The sequence below is a fragment of the Odocoileus virginianus genome, chromosome 19 (genome assembly GCF_023699985.2).
Source record: "Odocoileus virginianus isolate 20LAN1187 ecotype Illinois chromosome 19, Ovbor_1.2, whole genome shotgun sequence".
Lineage (NCBI taxonomy): Eukaryota > Metazoa > Chordata > Mammalia > Artiodactyla > Cervidae > Odocoileus > Odocoileus virginianus.
This window is the reverse complement of record NC_069692.1, coordinates 27,279,072-27,299,553: the sequence shown is the minus strand read 5'-3', so window position 1 is coordinate 27,299,553 and position 20,482 is coordinate 27,279,072. Positions and strand designations below refer to the sequence as shown.

At 35.6% G+C, this 20,482-nt stretch overlaps 1 protein-coding gene across 10 annotated transcripts in view; it reads right to left on the bottom strand.

Annotated features, from left to right (window-relative positions):
• The window catches only part of ATG5 (autophagy related 5), a 195,133-nt gene that overhangs the window by 160,354 nt on the left and 14,297 nt on the right, over positions 1 to 20,482 (bottom strand). For 9 of the 10 annotated variants that reach the window (XM_070450029.1, XM_070450031.1, XM_070450032.1 and 6 more), the window contains exons 3-4: positions 12,933 to 13,060; positions 3,792 to 3,870 (exon numbers count right to left, since the gene is read on the bottom strand). In XM_070450029.1, coding sequence (XP_070306130.1) covers positions 3,792 to 3,870; positions 12,933 to 13,060 — 207 coding nt within the window. The remainder of the gene's footprint in view (positions 1 to 3,791; positions 3,871 to 12,932; positions 13,061 to 20,482) is intronic. The other variant, XM_070450033.1, reaches the window with a different exon arrangement.

Here is a 20,482-nt window from a genome sequence, read left to right as displayed (position 1 = left end):
ATTGACTGGTTTGATCTCCTTGCTTCCAAGAGATTCTCAAGAGTCTTCTCTAGCACCACAGTTCAAAAGCATCCATTATTCGGTGCTCAGCCTTCTTTATGGTCCAGCATTCACATCCATACCTGACTACTGGAAAAACCATAGCTTTGACTATATGGACCTTTGTTGGCAAAGTAATGTCTCTGCTTTTGAATATGCTGTATAGGTTTGTCATAGCTTTCCTTCCAAGGAACAAGTGTCCTTTAATTTCATGGTTGCAGTCACCATCATAAGTGATTTTGGAGCCCAAGAAAACAAAATCTGTCACTGCTTCCACTTTTTCTCCTTCTATTTGCCATGAAGTGAAGGCATAGGATGTCATGATCTTAAGTCAACTGTTCCATGTGAAGTTTTAACTGTTGCTTCTTAACTTGCATACAGGTTTCTCAGGAGACAGGTATGGTGGTCTGGTATTCCCATCTCTTTAAGAATTTTCCAGTTTGTTGTGATCCACACAGTCAAAGGTTTTATCACAGTCAATGAAGCAGACGTTTTTCTGGAATCCCCTTGCTTTCTCTATGATCCAATGGACGCTGGCAATCTCTGGTTCCTCTGACTTTTCTAAACCCAGCTTGTACATCTGGAAGTTCTTGGCTAACGTACTGTTGAAATTTAATTTAAAGGATTTTGAGCATAACCTTACTAGCATGAGAAATGAGCACAACTGTATGGTAGCCTGAACATTCTTTGACACTGCTCTTCTTTGGGATTGAAATAAAACTGAATTTTTCCAGTCCCATGGCCACTGCTGAGTTTTCCAAATTTGCTGATATATTGAGTGTAGCACTTCAATAGCATCATCTTTTATGATTTTAAATAGCTCAGCTGAAATTCCATTACTTTCACTAACTTTGTTGGTACCTAATGCTTCCTAAGGCCCACTGACTTCACACTCCAGGATGTCTGGCTCTAGGTGAGTGACCACACCATCATGGTTTTCTGGCACACCATCATGGTTTTCTGGGTCATTAAGACCTTTTTTGTCTGGTTCTTCTATGTATTCTTGCTACTACTTCCTAATATCTTCTGCTTCTATTAGGTCCTTACTGTTTCTGTCCTTTATCATGCCCATCTTTGCATGAAATGTTCCCTTGATCTCTCCAACTTTCTTGACGAGATCTCTAGTCTTTCCCATTCTATTGCTTTCCTCTACTTTGCATTGTTCATTTAAGAAAGCCTTATCTTCTGACAATTCTCTGGAACTCTGCATTCAGTTCAGTATATCCTTCCCTTTCTCCCTTGCTTTTCGCTTCTTTTCTTTCCTCAGCTATTTGTAAAGACTCCTTAGACAACCATTTTGCCTTTTGCATCTCTTTTTATTTGGACCACAAGTAAGTAATTGAGGATTTAGCAGACTCATCCTTTAGACAAATGCGGTCACCTATTTTACTTACAGATATTATTAACCCTTCCTTAAAATTATATTGGTAGTGGTGATTTAGTCACTAAGTCCTATCTGGCTCTTTGCGGCCCCATGGACTATAGCCCACCAGGCTCCTCTGTCCATGGGATTTCCCAGGCAAGAATACTGGAGTGGGTTGCCATTTCCTTCCCCAGGGGATCTTCCTGACCCAGGGATCGGACCCACATCTCCTGCACCGTAGGCAGATTCTTTACTGATGAACCGCCAGTGAAGCACAAAATATACTATTATCAACTTAAACTGTCATTTCTCTTTTAAAGAAGAGGTCATCTTTTCTATTCATCATTTATTTACCATTTCCAATGCTCTTCATTTTTGCCCATAGCTTCTTGCAGCACTTTAACATATCATTCCATTTCCCTTCATTCTCCACTATCTGATGAAAAGTCAGCCATCGTTTACCTACTGTTCTCTTTTATGTGTCATTTTTTGGTGGCTACTTTCAAGATTTTCTGTTTATAACTGGCTTTCAAAAGATTATAATGTGCCTAGGTGTAGTTTTCTGTATAGTTATTTGCTTTACATTTGCTGAGCTTCTCTGACACATAGACTTGTGTTTTCTCCTCCAAATTTGGAAAATTACTAACCATTATGTCTTTTTTCAAAAAAAAAAAAAAACTAAGATATAATTCATATACAACTCACTTAAAATTGACCATTTTGAAGACTAGAACCCAGTAGTTTTTAGTATGCAATTTACTAAAACATTAATGTGGTATCTGAAACCACATCAATAAACATTCAACCTCTGTTACATTAAATTTACTGATGCTAATCATGTACTTTGAATGAATCTTTCACACATGCATAATTTTACAACATCACGTACTGGTTATTTGGAATACGTTTGTTTACTGAGTTAAGGTTAAATGTTTTCCAACTGTTTTCACATTACTCTATATAAAATCTCTTACATAAAATCTCTTAAAATCTGACATGACAGTAAACCAATCATAAAGATTCTAAGCCTTTCCTTTCATTATTACAATCCATCAACTAATTCAATCAATAATTATAGAGGGCCTAGCATCCAATGCCAGCTAGGTACCATAAAATGTGTGTGAGTCTCTTTTGTGTCTTTCACTCATATATCCCAGGCTCCTAGAACACTGCTTGGCTGGTCCACAGTAGACTGAGTATTTGTTGAATGAATACATAAACAGGTAGATATGATGTATCTTAACCTAGACTTCAAAGTTTTTTAGCATATCACACACACACACACACACACACACACACATATTCTAACTACCAAAATTACTTTGCAACATAATGGAAAAGACCTGCTAGGCAACATGGAACTTCTACACTTATTATGCTTGAAGTAGTTTTACCTTCATACTATCCTAAACATAAATTATTATACATACAGGCAGACTTGGCTTTTCATAGTAACTGAAACTCATGCAAATCAGAAACATGTCCTCCCTCTGTATGGTTTTGTAGTAACTAACGTCTGTGGGAAGGAACATGGTGCTATGTAAAGCATTTTAGTCCAAATAATCAGGAAATAAATGTCAACGAACCACAAATTCAATTTTAGAAAAATAGGTAAGGAAAGCAACTTAGAAAGATATGGCAAGCTTCTGGGCACTCACTTTGAATAAGTGTCCCTAATGTGAAAGCAAATCAGACACCTAAATGACTTTTCAAACTCTTAACATGTTTCCTTCCCACTACATCTCACCATTTGAGAATCACTGCCTAGTAATCAACTAATAGAAGGGGTCCAGTCCTTCAGCACTACCTGTGAATTGCTTATGCAGTGGGGCATGGAGAATCAGGGTAGTTAGAGAGAAAGAGAGATGAGATTTTTATGAAATATTGAGACAAAATTAGGTTACAATAAAACTAGCTTGGACTCATGAAAAACTACAGGAATTAATATTTCTCAAAACAGAACTTACATCAAGTCTTTGGCTCTCTGTCTCCTAACACTTCTCTTCATTCCATCAAAATAGCCTTAGAGTTACTCAGTGTTAGGTTGCCTCCTTCCCCGTTTCCATGCCCACATGCACTCTGAATTTTGCTCTCCCTATTTGAGATTTTTTAAATGAAAAAAAAAAAAAAAAGAAAAGAATGCCAAAATATTTAATTTCAAACAAGGTGTGTCTAGCTCCAACAAAGAAGAGGCACTCATACATTAAATGTTTAAATGGTTGTGCAAAAGTTAAGAAGAAATTGAAGGGCATCTTACACATAAACACAAATGGCAGCTTAGCAAATAAAAGTATCATGGGAAAGCATAACAACTTGAAATTCTACTCTAAGGCTATTTACTAAGTAGTACCACAAATGAGACAAATGGAATATGCTATATAGACTATACCTTAAAATGTACTGTGATGTTCCAAGGAAGAGCTGAACTTGATGCAAGGAGATCAAATAGCAAACCAATTGGATAATGCCTAAAAATAAAAGAGTACATTATAAGAAAAAAATAAACATTTAAACTACAAATGTAAAATAAACTTCAAGTACATTTTAACATCAAGTATTAGGGGACTTTTAACCACAAATCACAGGAAGGTGATATTTTACACAGTTACTTGCTTGGGCTAATATGGCAAGTTTTCAGGCATCAGGGTTTTATTCCTCCCTAACCATTTCATTCCCTAAGGAATTTTCAATATACATAATGAAATTGTACTAAGGAACCCTTTATCAGCCATGAGCACTGTTATGTCACAGTACTGCAACACTTAATTATCATATCGGTATTCATTTTGGATGATGAGCTTTTTTTAAAACAACTTAAATTTTACAATTTTAAGACCTGAGAAGAGCACCTAAAGGAGCATGAAATCACTTATTTTGTACTTATTACTATTAACGTTACAGCATATAAATTTCAAATCTTCTCTTTATGCATACAATTCTAAATACAGATTAGGCTTATCCTTTACAAACTGTTATAGCCTGTTTTTCTTACATAACAATGCATCAATATTTTCTAAAGTCACTGAATATTCTTCTATAACCAAAATCTAAAGTTTTTAAAAAAAATAATAAATTAGGGACTTCTAACTAAGAGAACATTTCCTAATATAATCATTACTCACAGGGAAGCAAATTATTCAGTAACAAACAAGTTAATAATACAGGTCTTGCAGACTTCAAAGAACAAATCTTATTTTTTATACCCTTTTAAAGAATCTAAAGTAACTTAATCAGTGAATCAAAATTAAATAATCCTCCCAACAACCGCTAATAGAGAACTTGGTTTTATGCACAGTCATATTCTTTCCTCCATATTAGTGAATTACTCCTAGGATTAAGAGTGGAAAACTTTGAAAATACATCAATTTATTTCAAAATGAGTAATCCAAATATATTATCTGACCAAAATTCAAATATTAGTTAACAGTATTTATGTTTGCCTAATATACAAAGTTATAATCTACATAATTGTGAGAAAATCATCAGTCATTAGAGATCACATTTTTATTCAAAATGAATTCAGGATGAATGCCTTGCTAGAAAATAAAACAGTGAGGAGTTTTAGTCATGTGTGTGTTATATCTCTTAATAAAACCCTCAAACTTTTAATTGAATGTCAGTAACTAACACAAATCTTTCAAAACTAGAAATGAATATAATTTTGGATCAACTAAATTACAGAATGCTTTCTTTAGTAAATTCTGAAATCAGAAAAACTCCAGCCTCAGTTAAAAACTGAAATAAAAACAGTAATTTAAAAATTCCTGCACTATAAACAAGTTATAGATCCTATACACTTCTTATCCTTCTCTATGACCTCTTAAAATTGTACAAGCTCTATGTAACACCATGCATTTTCACAAAATAGACCTTCTTTAAGTCTTCACATCCTTCTGAGGTTGTCTGCAATCAGGTTAAAAATGAATGTGCGTACTTAAACTAAAAGAGCATACTGTCTTCCAAACTATACGGGCTTTCCCAGTGGCTCAGCTGTAAAGAATCCGCCTGCAACACAGTAGACAAGGGGATGAAGGTTTGATCCCCAGGTCGGTGAGATCCCCTGGAGAAGAGCATGGCAACCCACTCCAGTACTCTTGCCAGGAAAATCCGATGGACAGAGGAGCCTGGCGGGCTATGGTCCACAAGGTCACAAAGAGTTGGACATGACTGAAGCAGGTGAGCGTGCACACATGCACGTAGTTGACTTATTGGATAGATTCACCAGTTATTCCATAAAATGACTAGCAATTCAGTGTTTACACATTTTCTACTGTTCAAATATGGAACTATACACAAATTCTTAAGTTAAATCAAATATTATTTTAAAGCAACCTATACTATCATAAAAAAATCAAGTACAATTTTAAAAATAAGTATTTGAGTCAGAATACAAGTTAAATGTAGTAAGATTTAATAATCAATTATTTTTTACTCTCAACATTAAAAAAAAAAAACTGTAAGTGCACAGAATCTCATATAGGATAGATAAGAGCTGCTGAATGCATAAATCAAGATCCATAAAATAGTTAACCCTTGGTATACCAATGAAAGTCCAATGGGCCCAATATTAGATTGTGAACTTTTCTGTACAGTTATAACTATTTTAAAATTAATATTTCATAACTTTCTTTCTTAAAAGTCTTCCAAAAATCTCAAAGAAAACTCACTTAAAAAAAAAAAGAATAAGATTAGCAATTGCCGTATGAATTCACTGGACCTTTTTATAAATCTAAGATATACTGTGACATCTTAGTGATCTTATTTTTTTCCTCCATCTTGAAACATTTTGCTACTTCATTCCAGGAATTATTTCATCATTACTTATCAATTATTCCTAACTAAAAAAAAAGATTGATAAGATTAGTAAGAATGGAAGAATAATGTTATATCTAGAAGAAAGATACAATAATGTATCCTTCTTCCATTTTCTTACTTTGTCACCTAAAACATTATATCGTATTTCAACAAAGTATAAAATAAGGATGCAGACCTCATCTTTGGAGTCTACTTTCAGCTCTCATTAACACAGGTGAAAATTCAAAATGTCTTATTTTCCACCTATATTGACAGAGAAAGACTACACAACTAGATAAATCAGAAGATTTTTGCAAAGAGACACAAACCAGTACTTTAGACTTTAATGACATTGGTAAAATGATCATTTAAGTGAAATCTCAGACTATGAGTCTTTAGATGATGATACCCTGTCAATGAATTTTATAAAACTCAAGAACTAATGAATGAACAGCATATTTCTAAGAACATATAGCATTCTTATCCACATAATCAAAGGAAGTATTTCTTCATATAGTATTTTATGAGTAGAACCTAAACTATTTCATTTTGCTTAAAGCATGAGTGTCAGTATTCTTATCTTTAATACTATATGCACACTGCAATTTTCTTGACAATAAGTGGGCATATGTTAAAGGCAGATTTGTACACAAAGATGACTGGAAGGAATTAGATGATCTAGAAATTAAAAAGAATTGGACTGGATGCTTACTCATATAAAAAAGAAATTATTTTACAATAAAATCATGATGTAAGGCTTTAATAATTTTGCAAAGCACTGCTGTTAAGTGCACAAAGAGCCAGAAGTAATGATAAGCTAGAACCTCACAGAGGTCTATTTGAATGTTCAGTAACTAATAAGCAGTTATTTGCATTGAGGACACTGCCCATTTTTGGTATATATACATTCAAAACCAGTGAAAACATGGAGCAAAAATTTGAATTTCTGTATTTAAATGCTTAGTAAAATTTCTAATAAAGTTATTATACACCATTAAGCTATTTATAAAGTGACTTAAATACCCATATATACACACATATATATTTTAAAATTTACTGGTCTCAGTAAATGATGATTTTCCCTGATATACTAAGGATTAGGATGGAAATTTAAGTATGATAATTTCTAAAACATATTAAAATTTAAAACATGTAAAATATTACCATAAAAGCATTCTAAATAAAATAATATCTAATAGTTAACCTGGAACAAACATTAAAAATAAAACTAAGCCAGAAAAATACAGGAGTAAAATAACTATTTACTTATATGTATTGTCAAAGTATACAGATCATATGTGGATCATCAATGCAGTTGTTTATGTCAGAATGATTTTGATGCAAGTATACAAACTCCAAACAAATACACCACCTGAATTAACTAGTTCCAAGATTCCTTATTTCTGGTGAATCTATTAATATGCAAGAAAATCTAGAAAATAGAACTGGCAAACAGTTAAAGTATTGACTTTTTCTTACACTATACTCTGATTTATGTCAAAAATTTCAAAAGTAATAATTTGCACAATTCTTCTAAATGGATATTCTACATAGTTTTGTTAGGAAGTTCCTAACCTATAATACAGAAACCACATAAGCCATAACTATGAGTAAATCGTAATGTACCCTTTTGGCTGTTACATAGCTACTCCTGCCAATGTAACCTAAATTTAAAAGAAAAGGAAGTAGTGAGGACTTGAATCTGAATATACCCAGAAGACACAACCAGGAAACATTCAATCTACTGTGCTGTAAAAACTGACTGCACCAGGATAACGTTACACCTACTTTCACATTTTATTTCTTTTTTTCTTCCTTAAATTGCTCTAGCCTCTTCTAAATTCAATCCTCAAAATGAATTAACAATTTTTCTGCATAAGTTGTTGCTTCTTTACTCCTTCATTACTGGTAAAATACATGGACATACAGTACATGGTATAGCAGTAACAGGTACGCTTTAAATTCAGCCAAGGGTGCTCATTCTAGTCTAAACATCTGAATTAGATAGCAAACCAGTATTTTAAGACTAGCATTGAAAGGAATCTTCCCTATATTCTAGAGGACTATTGCCCCACTCCCTTTCATTTAAATAAATGCATTCTATTCATAAGTTTGCTACATTAGTGATTCACTGAAAACAGGATTACATTTTAATAAATACAAAAAGGTATAACTCAAATGCAAACCAAAGTAATTTAATGATTACAATCTATTTTGCCTTTCTCTATGGTACAAACAATTACAGGCTAGTACTGTGTGTCTCAGCTTTCTAAGTCTATTCTTTTGCATGAAAAAGTACAGAAATAACCAACTAAAGGGATATGGCATGTATAAAATGTTAATAAGTAAGCCACATATCAAAAATCTAGTTAACAGAATAACTTATAAAATTCTAAAAATTCACCACCTTAGAAAAATGACTAGATATAAGAGCAGAGCCTGTACAGTTTATACAATTAATATGTAAAAGTTATTTTGTTAAAATTCACTTTTGAAATCACATAGGTACAGTATTAAATTTTGGGTCAATGGACATAGTATGTCTACAACTTCAGACCTACATCAGTATTTGTTGCTTTTCTTTAAATTTAAAAGGTAGTTTCAACAACTTATTTCCAATAGTCAGTCTTGAAAATAAGTCAATTTATACAAAACAATAATATCCCAGTAGAGACATGCTTTACAGTTGACAGAGAACTTTTTCTAAATTTTGTACCTAGAGGTCTAAGATCTAACTAGCATTAGGATATACTAACAAAGTATTCTTTAAAGAACCAAGGTCTTTTCTCTTAAAATAAGCCTAACATGAAAGTAACAAATTTGAACAATTGAGTTAGGGTAACAAGAAGTGAAGTGAAAGTCGCTCAGTCATTTCTGACTCTTGTAACAAGAAACTATCCCTTAAAGTGTAATGTTAGAGCACCCTCTGCTGACTAATCAACTCAAATACTCTTAAGAAAGAGATCCTTAATTTAAGATCAGCTTTTTTCATTTCCCATATAATTTTTAAACATTAAAGACATAAAGAATGTAGAAGATAAAGCACTAAACAGATAAAGTCTCCTTGGCACCTCTTTACAAATCGACAACATATTAAGTATTCATTATATGCATACCACTGTTCTTAAATATTTTTCTATTCTAATATGGACAATTTAGCATGTAATTAGAACATACAGAATCAGAGAAAACAACAACAACTAATAAAAAGAATTATCAGCACATATAGCAAAAAGATCCCTGAACTGAGAGCCTGAATATATGGTCCTACTTGCTCATTTGAGTAAGTTATTTTATTTGAGTCTCAGTTTTATAAAAAACTTAGATTCATTAATTCATTCAACAAACATTTACTTATCACCTCTTCTGAGCCACTGCTTAAGCTACAAAGCACCTGCTCAAGCCCCTCACATAGATGATTAAATATCTGCAAAATAATATAAATAGAAAGGGTTATTATAGAGAGAAAGGATATCAATTTATATTTTCTTCCTTCTTTTAGGAATTGCCTAAACTGGTATTTGATTTTCTCTCTCACTTGAATTTACTTAAAACTCCAAAGAATTAAGCATAAGGCAGATATCATCATCCTACTCAAATAAAGGTTCCTCTATTCTTTTTTTAATAATTTTTAATAATTTACTTATTTTCGGCTGTCCTGGTTCTTCACTGCTGCAGGCTTTTGTCTAGTTGTGACAAGAGAGGGCTACTCTTCACTGCAGGACTCGGGATTTTCATTGCGGCGGCTTCTCTCATTGCAGAGCATAGGGTCTCGGATGTGCAGGCTCACGTTTGCAGGCTGGGAGCAGTTGAGGCTCCTCGGCGCTAGATCACAGGATCAAGAGTTGTGAAGCACAGGCTAAGCTGCTCTGCACCATGTGGTATCTTCCAGATCAGGGATTGAACCTGTGTCTCCTGCACTGGAAGGCCAACTCTCCACCACTGAGCCACCAGGGAAGTCCTCCGCTACTCTTTAGACATCTTCATGGTCTCAAAAGTCCAAGTCTTACAAAGCTTCAGTGGGAGCTGCTTCTCTACGATGATTATCCTATCCTATGAAGCCCAGTGCTTAAATGCTAGGTAGATATTGACAGCCTATTTCCAGGAAAATAACTTATCACACAGGAGAAAACGGCTATGGTTGGGAGCAAAGAGAGAAAAAGTCAGAACTTAGTCTAGAGGCTTTGGATTACACTCATGCCCCAGTGAATTATTCATTCCTCAAATATACAGAGTACCTAACAATACTAAAGGAAACGCTGTATCAAAAGCAGTTCAAGGGCTTCCCTGGTGGCTCAGGGGTAAAGGATCCAGCTGCCAATGCAGGAGACATGGGTGTGATCCCTGATCTGGGAAGATCCTACATGCTGCGGGGCAACTAAGCCCATAGGGCACAACTACTGAGCCTGTGCTCTTGAACCCAGAAGCTGCAACTACTGAAGCCCACACAGCCTAGAGACACTGCTCAGCAACAACAAAAAGCCACAGCAGTAAGACTGCACACAGCAACAAGGGAGTCGCCCCGGATCTTACAATGACAGAAAAGCCCACAAAGCAATGAAGACCCAGCACAGCCAAAATAAATAAATAATACTATAAAAAATTTTTAATAGTCATTAAATGAGTGCACAAGACATAGCTATGAAACTGATACCATACATAAAAAGCTAACACCCCCAAAACTAAAATGAAGACAATGTGAACACAACTGCTTTCACATAAGTTCTCTAAAAGGAAAAACAACTTCGCTCTTTTTAATAAAAGATTTTCAGAAGGGATAAATAATGACAAAGTAGGAACACATATCTTGAAAACAACGTAACAGGGAGAAATGGGACCAAATGTCATTTACTGATATCATATATAGAATACAAACCTACAGAAGACAAATCACATCAAATACAAAAATAATCACCACACAAGATGAATTAAAATAGCAGCTGAAAGACAAAGACTTAATAACCATTTACTATAAAAGCTAAATTGAGGTTTCTCATCTCTTCCAAAGTTTCTCAGTTGGAGGTGGTTTTGCATCCCGTGCCCTGCAACATTTTTATTATCTCAACTGGCAATAGCGGGTAGGGGCTGCTGCTAAAAATACTGCAACATACACAGTAGCCCTTCCACAGCAAAGAATCATCTGGCTTCAAACGTCAGTACATCCCTTCTTGAGAAACCACGCTTTACAACAATAAAACTAAAAAGCCCACTGTCAATCACATCAGTTCTTCTTATGGTAATCGGTAACTGTAGCCCGCCAGACTCCTCTGGCCATGGGATTTCCCAGGCAAGAATACTGGAGGGGACTGCAATTTCCTTCTCCAAATCGACAACTAATGCACATAAAGCAATACAATTTCAATATCCAACTATAATACAGATACAACTGTCAAGAACATAGATATATCCTATTGCTACTCACCCACAATCTTTCCCCCTCCTTCCTTTCCCTCTACTCTCCTGATCCTTGCTGCTCTTATACTTCTTTTAAGCCACCTTCCCATTCCAAAACCTCCAATTCTTCTGAGAAATAAAAAGAAAACAGAAAACATTCACTTATCTATGCTGCCTGAGGTCTAGAATTATTCAAGAGTCATAATGAGTCTGATAATGTGATTATGAAGATCCGTATTCTGTTTTGATTAAAAAATGAACATTATACCAAAAAAAAAGGTTAGTGACATGACTCAATATAAGATGTTACCTTGTATGTTTCTGAATCATTAAGAGAAATCTAACTACTCTTGGAAATTAATCAGCACAAGGTGAGTTCCAAAAGTTCACTCCTTATTTATAAATGATCCTTGGATTCAACACAGTTGTACTTATCACATACCTACTAGCTCTCTTTTATTTGCTTTAAGCCTCTTAAAACTCTTCATTTTTTACTATTCCCAGATTCAGAGAGCAAGTCCATTATTAAACTATTTATATTCTTAGTATTTCACTTAAAGCTTGACTCAGTCTATACCTTTTTCACTTAACTACACCTACATGGCAGCATTTCAAAACCTATATCTCAGCATATGTTGGGTGATTTTATTCTTCTCCCTGTAACTTCTTCAATTTCCTTAAATATTTTTGGAAGCACAATGACCAAAGCTCCCGGTAACAGAGGAAACACAAAATTACATCATCTGTAGATATAGATAAGCCAAGATTGGGATTTATTTTCAGTATGTTTCTGAAAAAGGATATTTATTTTAAATGTTTCTGAAAAAAATAGTACTCTGATATATCATCAAAATTATTTTTCACATAAAAAGGAAATCAATATACTTTAACTACTAGACCAAAGCTAAACAACATGTGCTTATAGCACAGTCGTCAACTGTATGTGGCAATCAGTTTGAAAGATGCCCCTTCAGGTAGTCATGTGTATATAAAGATCTGTTTATAAAGATTTTAGAGACAGAAACAAAACTGAATAGTATCACAGAGTGACTTATTCATATTTTAAATATATGTTTAAAAAAAACCCATAACCAAATATACTATTATCATGTCATATAAAAAAAAATCTGTTGATGAAAATATGTAAATCTGTCCTATGCATCCAAACAGAAGGCAGAAATATTTCCAATAAAATATTTTAGTATTGATTTAAAATCCACTGTATTATAGAGCTAGACTAGTGATTTCTTGCACAGAACTTTTAAAAAACTGCTGCAAGGCACTATATCTTCTTAAAGCTATCATATACTCAATGCTTAACAATGCAGAAAAATTCACTCACCATTTCAGTGGTGTGCCTTCATATTCAAACCATATCTCACTAATGTCTTCTTGTCTCATAACCTTCTGAAAGTGCTTTTTCACTTTGTCAGTTACCAACGTCAAATAACTTACTCTTGGCAAAAGCAACTGAAATGAAAATTTATAAAACCATATTTATTTACTATTTTTTCAAAAAGAAATACACTAAATAGGCTTTTAAACTATATTTTGAATATTCTGAAAAACAGCCATGTTTTTTCCATTATTTTGAATATTATACACAAAGCAAACTGTTTTTTATAGAAAATCAAAGGCTAAAGGTTAAGATGACTTAAAATTTCTTATGAGGTCATTACTTGATGTATAGCTTATAGGGTAAATGCCTAGAATAAACAAGTCTATGTGTAATCCTTCTGTAAAACTTTTCTCCAAATAAAAATACAATGCAATCAGAAGCCATACTGTTTAGGATACTTATTAGTTCTATCAAATTTAACTTGAAAATTAATATGATTCACCTGAGGTAATTCAACTTATGGGAAGATAATCATTAACTCAGTGTTATGTACACGTTGACTTATCAATCAAGACTTCTCAGTTGATCCATCATATTTTGATAATCTACTGTGTACTAGGGGCTTCCCTGGTGGCTCAGATGGTAAAGTGTCTGCCTGCAATGCGGGAGACCCAGGTTCGATCCCTCGGTTGGGAAGATCCCCTGGAGAGGGGAATGGCAACTCACTCCAGTTCTCCTGCCTGGAATTTTCCATGGACTGAGGAGCCTGGTAGGCTACAGTCCATGGGGTCGCAAAGACAAGACTGAGCAACTTCACAATCACAATCACTGTGTACTGACTCAGTTGTGTGAAGAACACCAAGGCAAGGACATAATCTATCCTCATCTACAAGGCTAAAATAAAGTGGAGGTTAAAAAAAAAAAACAACTCCTAAAAAGTACTTACAAAAATACTTCATGGCAGCAACAGAAAGGCCTTTAAAGGTCAGCTAGAAGATTTCATTTGATAAACAACGAAGCCCACTATGATACCACAAATAAAATGATATGATGAGAAATAGTGAAAAAAGTGAAAGTGTCAGTTGCTTAGTCATGTCTGACTCTGCAACCCCATGGACTGTAGCCCACCAGGCTTCTCTGTCCATGGAATTCTTCAGGCAAGAATACTGGAGTGGATAGCCATTCCCTTCTCCAGGGGATTTTCCTGACCCAGGGATCAAATCTGCATTGCCCACATGCAGGCAGATTCTTAACCATCTGAGCCACCAGGGAAACCCCAAAGTGAAACAGTACTCAAGGGTTATTCTAACCATTGTATATAAAAGACTGCAATAAGATTCTAGACAGGAAATCTGTTAAGGAAATACTACATGAGATGAGAAAGAAGGAATGGAAAAGTAGGGGAGGCCTGGAAATTAGAACAAATTTTGGTGATAACTAATGTAACACCTAGAGCCAGACATCCTGGAATGTGAAGTCAAGGGGGCCTTAGAAAGTATCACTACGAACAAAACTAGTATGTGATGGAATTCCACTTGAGCTACTTATTTCAAATCCTGAAAGATTATGCTGTGAAAGTGCTGCACTCAATATGCCAGCAAATTTGGAAAACTCAGCAGTAGTCAAGGGCTGGAAAAGGTCAGTTTTCATTCCAATCCCTAAGAAAGGCAATCCCAAAGAATGCTCAAACTACTGCACAATTGCACTCATCTCACGCTAGTAAGGTAATGCTCAAAATTCTCTAAGCCAGGCTTCAGCAATACGTGAACCGAGAACCTGCAGATGTTCAAGCTGATTTTAGAAAAGGCAAAGGAACCAGAGATCAAATTGCCAATATCCGCTGGATCATCGAAAAAGCAGGAGAGTTCCAGAAAAACATCTATTTCTGCTTTACTGACTACACCAAAGCCTTCGACTGTGTAGATCACAATAAACTGTGGAAAATTCTGAAGGAGATGGGAATACCAGACCACCTGACCTGCCTCTTGAGAAACCTGTATGCAGGTCAAGAAGCAACAGTTAGAACTGGACATGTAACAACAGACTGGTTCCAAATAGGAAAAGGATATGTCAAGGCTGTATATTGTCACCCTGCTAATTTAACTTATATGCAGAGTACATTATGAGAAACGCTGGGCTGGAAGAAGAATAAGCTGGAATCAAGATTGCCAGGAGAAACATCAATAACCTCAGATATGCCGATGACACCACCCTTATGGCAGAAAGTGAAGAGGAACTAAAAAGCCTCTTGATGAAAGTGAAAGAGGAGAGTGAAAAAGTTGGCTTAAAGCTCAACATTCAGAAAACTAAGATCATGGCATCTGGTCCCATCACCTCATGGGAAATAGATGGGGAGACAGTGGAAACAGTGTCAGACTTTATTTTTGGGGGCTCCAAGATCACTGCAGATGGTGACTAAAGCTGTGAAATTAAAAGACGCTTACTCCTTAGAAGGAAAGTTATGACCAACCTAGACAGCATATTAAAAAGCAGAGACATTACTTTGCCAACAAAGGTCCATCTGGTCAAGGCTATGGTTTTTCCAGTGGTCATGTATGGATGTGAGAGTTGGACTATAAAGAAAGCTGAGCACTGAAGAATTGATGGTTTTGAACTGTGGTGTTGGAGAAGACTCTTGAGAGTCCCTTGGAGTGCAAGGACATCCAACCAGTCCATCCTAAAGGAGATCAGTCCTGAGTGTTCATTGGAAGGACTGATGCTGAAGCTGAAACTCCAATACTCTGGCCACCTCAAGCGAAGAGTTGACTCATTGAAAAAGACCCTGATGCTGGGAGGGATTGGGGGCAGGAGGAGAAGGGGACGACAGAGGATGAGATGGCTGGATGGCATCACTGACTCGATGGGCATGAGTTTGAGTAAACTCCAGGAGTTTGTGATGGACATGGAGACCTGGCATGCTGCGATTCATGGGGTGGCAAAGAGTCAGTCACGACTGAACTGAACTGAACTAATGAAGAAATCTGAAGGAGGTAAGAGATACTAGATGATTAACTTTTGAGCTACACATTCACATCTTCAAATGCAATAAAGCACAAACTTCTAATATAATGCTGATGAACTGGGGTCCTGCTAGTGTCAGTCAACACTAATCTGTCCCTATGGAGGCTGGACCTACTTGGGCTTTGGAGAGAGAAAAGTCTGGAAAGGAACATTGAGGATGGTATAGTAAGAACTGGAATAGTATGAAGGCCATCAGTGTTATTCCCCCCCAGGAAAGGAGCCCAGAAAGAAAACATAAGAGAGCAATGATTTATTTAAAGAACCTACAAGTAGATAGAAGGAGGAACTTGGCAAAAATTCATGTATTCTCCTCCTTTGCAGGAGAAGCTCCAGCCATTTCTTGCTTTCGTAAGGTTCTGTTTTCTTTTGCTGGTAAAATGGTTTGTTACTCTCTTCCAGCTGCTTCTGTGAATGGAACTCTGCATCACTTTTCATGTTGCTTATTCAAAGTTATGTTTTTTTGATCAGTGAATCAAACAAAATTATGTACTGGGCTGGGGACTATATACAAAGAGAAATATTCTGGTTCAGGGATCGATACTTAATCAATGAAGATAGAGGTAACAGGCTCCAGTTAGATAAGCGAACATTACAGTAGTCCTAGGGGCTACAAGGTAAAGAGTTGTGAGTGGTAGCTGGAATGTTCCAGTATGGAAAAAAGGTGCCCATACTAGGAATCAGCTGCAGGATAGGAGTGTGAATTGAACAGAACATAAACTCTTTTTAAAAAATTGTTTAAATTTCTTGGCCATGTCACACAGCAAGTGCAATCTTAGTTACCTGACCAGGGAGGGATCAAACCCTGCTTTGGAAGCATCGAATCTTAACCCCTGGACCGAAAGGGAAGTCCCCAGAAGCTCTTCTTTTATTATTTAATGAAACAACTAAAATGTGATTAGAGAAGAAAAGAAAAGGGAAACTAAAAGTTACTAAGTATAAGGAAAAGCATTAGTTGTTTTACAGGAAGTATTATTATCACTTCTGTTTTACATACAGTTTAAATATTAGTAACTTGTCAAAACCATATTCTATTAAAGAAATCACAAAGAAAAATTAATTAGCATCACAAAGGACAGAATCAAGTACAGATGAAACATGGACAGTCTCTAAGAAATTAAAATAGCATGGTATATTAGCCATTTTTTAAAAATAAATAAATATAATCTATTCGTCCAAATATAATCTGTTCGTCTGTATTATTAAGTCCAGGACTTTAACCAGTTTCTTGGGCATTACATAGTTATCTACTCGTTAGAGAATGATATTCACCTACAGAGATCATAAGAAGGAAGATAAATCAGGAATAAATGAGTGTGGGTATCAGCTCTTGATTTTGGAAACACCTATACTACATGTTGGAGAAGGAAATGGCAACCCACTCCAGTACTCTTGCCTAGAAAATTCCACGGATGGAGGAGCCTGGTGGGCTACAGTCCATGGGGTCGCAAAAGAGTTGGACACGACTGGGTGACTTCACTTTCACTTTCATACTGCATGTACAAGGTTCAACTAGAGTTAGTGAAAAATTCACAAATGATTTTCATGATACAAAAATTTCTTTCCAATAAGGAATGAGTAACATTAAAATGTAAGCTCTATTAAAACAAGGGTTTTCATCTGTTTTGTTCACGGCTAACATTCCCAATGGCCAAAATAGTGCCTCCTTTATGAGAGGCGTATAATAAATATTTGATAAAGAATCAGAGATGCCAAAGGTTAAAGTGTGATGAAAGGCCAAAAGTGATAAATTTTAAAAGAATGCTCATTCATAAGACAGAATCCACACTGACACTAAAATGTAGCTGGAATCTTCTGGTCTATATTGGTCTGTGGGAGTAATCTGTGTAACTAATATAAATATAGTAACACTAAGAAAAAACTAGAATAGGTACAGATACAGTTTATCCAGTAAATGTTTAAATAGGTAAAATGGAAAGAGAATAACAACAAAAGCATCGCCCTGCCTTCTACATTAGGATTGTATCACACAAGAATTTTCCTTGATATATCTCACTGGTTTACTTCAAGCTCATTTTGTAAAACTACATTAAAATATACCTAGCATAAAGTTTGCCACGTTAACCATTTTAAGCAAAGAGTTCAGTGGCATTAGACACACTGACACTGCTGGGGCACCCGTGTGACACCCACGACTACCCGTCTCCAGAACTTTCCATCAAATTCTGTACCTATTAAACAATAATCCCCTCATTCTCTTCTTCCTCCCTAGTGCCTCAGACGGTAAAGAATCTGCCTGCAGCGCAGAGACCCAGGTTTGATCTCTGGGTTGGGGAGATCCCTGGAGAAGGGCGTGGCAACCCACTCCAGTATTTCTGCCTGGAGAACTTCATGGACAGATGAGCCTGGTGGGGTACAGTCCATGAGACACTTCTGAGAGACTATCACTTTCCCTTCTTCCTCCCAGCCTTCCATAATCACTTTTTAACTTTCCGGCTCTGAACTAGACCCTTCTAGTTACATCTAAATGGAATCATAAAATATTTGTCCTTTTGTGTCTGGCTTATTTCACTTCAATTAATGTTTTCAAGGTTCAAGTTCTTTTAATACCAAAAGGATTAACCCCTCCAGGGATACACTCCACTATATGGACTCTCATTCTCTTATTCCTCATTCAGCACTTGGTATGACACATGTGATACATTTTTTTTTCTCTGTATAGCCAATAAGGAATACATGTTTCACATAGTTGTATAGATTACTTGGCTTCCGAGGTGGCTCAGCAATAAAGAATCCACCTGCAACGCAGGAGATGCTGGCTTGATCCCTGCACTGGGAAGATCCCCTGGAGAAGGGAATGGCAATCTATTCCAGTATTCTTGCCTGGGAAATCCCATGGACAGAGGAGCCCAGTGGGCTACAGGCCACAGGGTCACAAGAGCTAGACATAACTTAGCAACTAAACAAAAACAACAGATTACCTATGTTTCAGGGGAAAAGTGCCGGTAATATTATTTGTTTACACCAAATCCTATTTTGTCCAAGAATTTTCAGTTATAAAATTAGAGGTTCACTTAATAAACAGAGAATCAAAATACACTAGAATCCTCAAGCAAACAGAATCCAACAATATATTAAAAAGATCATACATCATGATCAAGTGGGCTTTATCCCAGGGACTGCAAGGATTCTTCAGTATTTGCAAATCAATCAATGTGATACACCACAGTAACAAATTGAAAGATAAAAACCATATGTTTATCTCAATAGATGCAGAGAAGGCCTTTGACAAAATTCAACACCCATTTATGATAAAAACCCTCCAGAAAGCAGGCTTAGAAGGATCTCACCTCAGCATAATAAAAGTCATATATGATAAACCCACAGCAAACATTATCCTCAATGGTGAAAAACTGAAAGCATTTCCCCTCAAGTCAGGAATACGACAAGGGTGCCCACACTCACCACTACTATTCAACATAGTTTTGGAAGTTTTAGCCACAGCAATTAGAGGAGAAAAAGAAATAAAAGGAATCCAGATTGGAAAAGAAGACGTAAAACTCTCACTGTTTGCAGATGACATGATCCTCTACATAGAAACCTGTAAAGACATGACTACAGAATTACTAGAGCTAATCAATGAATATAGTAAAGCTGCAGGATATAAAATTAATACACAGAACTCCCTTGCATTCCTATATACTAACAATGAGAAAACAGAAAGAGAAATTAAGGAAACAATTTCATTCACCATTGTGATGAAAAGAATAAAATACTTAGGAATAAATCTACCTAAAGAAACAAAAGATCTATATATAGAAAACTATAAAACACTCATGAAAGAAATCAAAGATGATATAAATAGATGGAGAAATATACCATGTTCATGGATGGAAAGAATCAATATAGTGAAAATCAGTATACAACCCAAAGCAATCTATAGATTCAATGCAATCCCTATCAAGCTTCCAATGGTATTTTTCACAGAATCAGAACAAATAATTTCAAAATTTGTATGGAAATACAAAAAAAACCTCAAATAGCCAAAGCAATCTTGAGAAAGAAGAACGGAACTGGAGGAATCAACCTGCCTGACTTCAGACTATACTACAAAGCTACAGTCATCAAGACAGCACAGTATGGGCACAAAGACAGAAATACAGATCAATGGAACAAAACAGAAAGCCCAGAGATAAATCCACACACCTATGGATACCTTATCTTTGACAAAGGAGGCAAGAATACACAATGGAGAAAAGACAATCTCCTTCACAAGCGGTGCTGGGAAAACTGGTCAACCACTTGTAAAAGAATGAAACTAGAACATTTTCTAACACCATACACAAAAATAAACTCAAAATGAATTAAAGATCTAAATGTAAGACCAGAAACTATAAAACTCCTAGAGGAAAACATAGGTAAAACACTCTCTGACACAGATCACAGCAGTATCCTCTATGACCCACCTCCCAAAGTAATGGAAATAAAAGCAAAAATAAACAAATGGGACCTAATGAAACTTAAAAGCTTTTGCATAACAAAGGAAACTATAAGCAAGGTGAAAAGACAGCCTT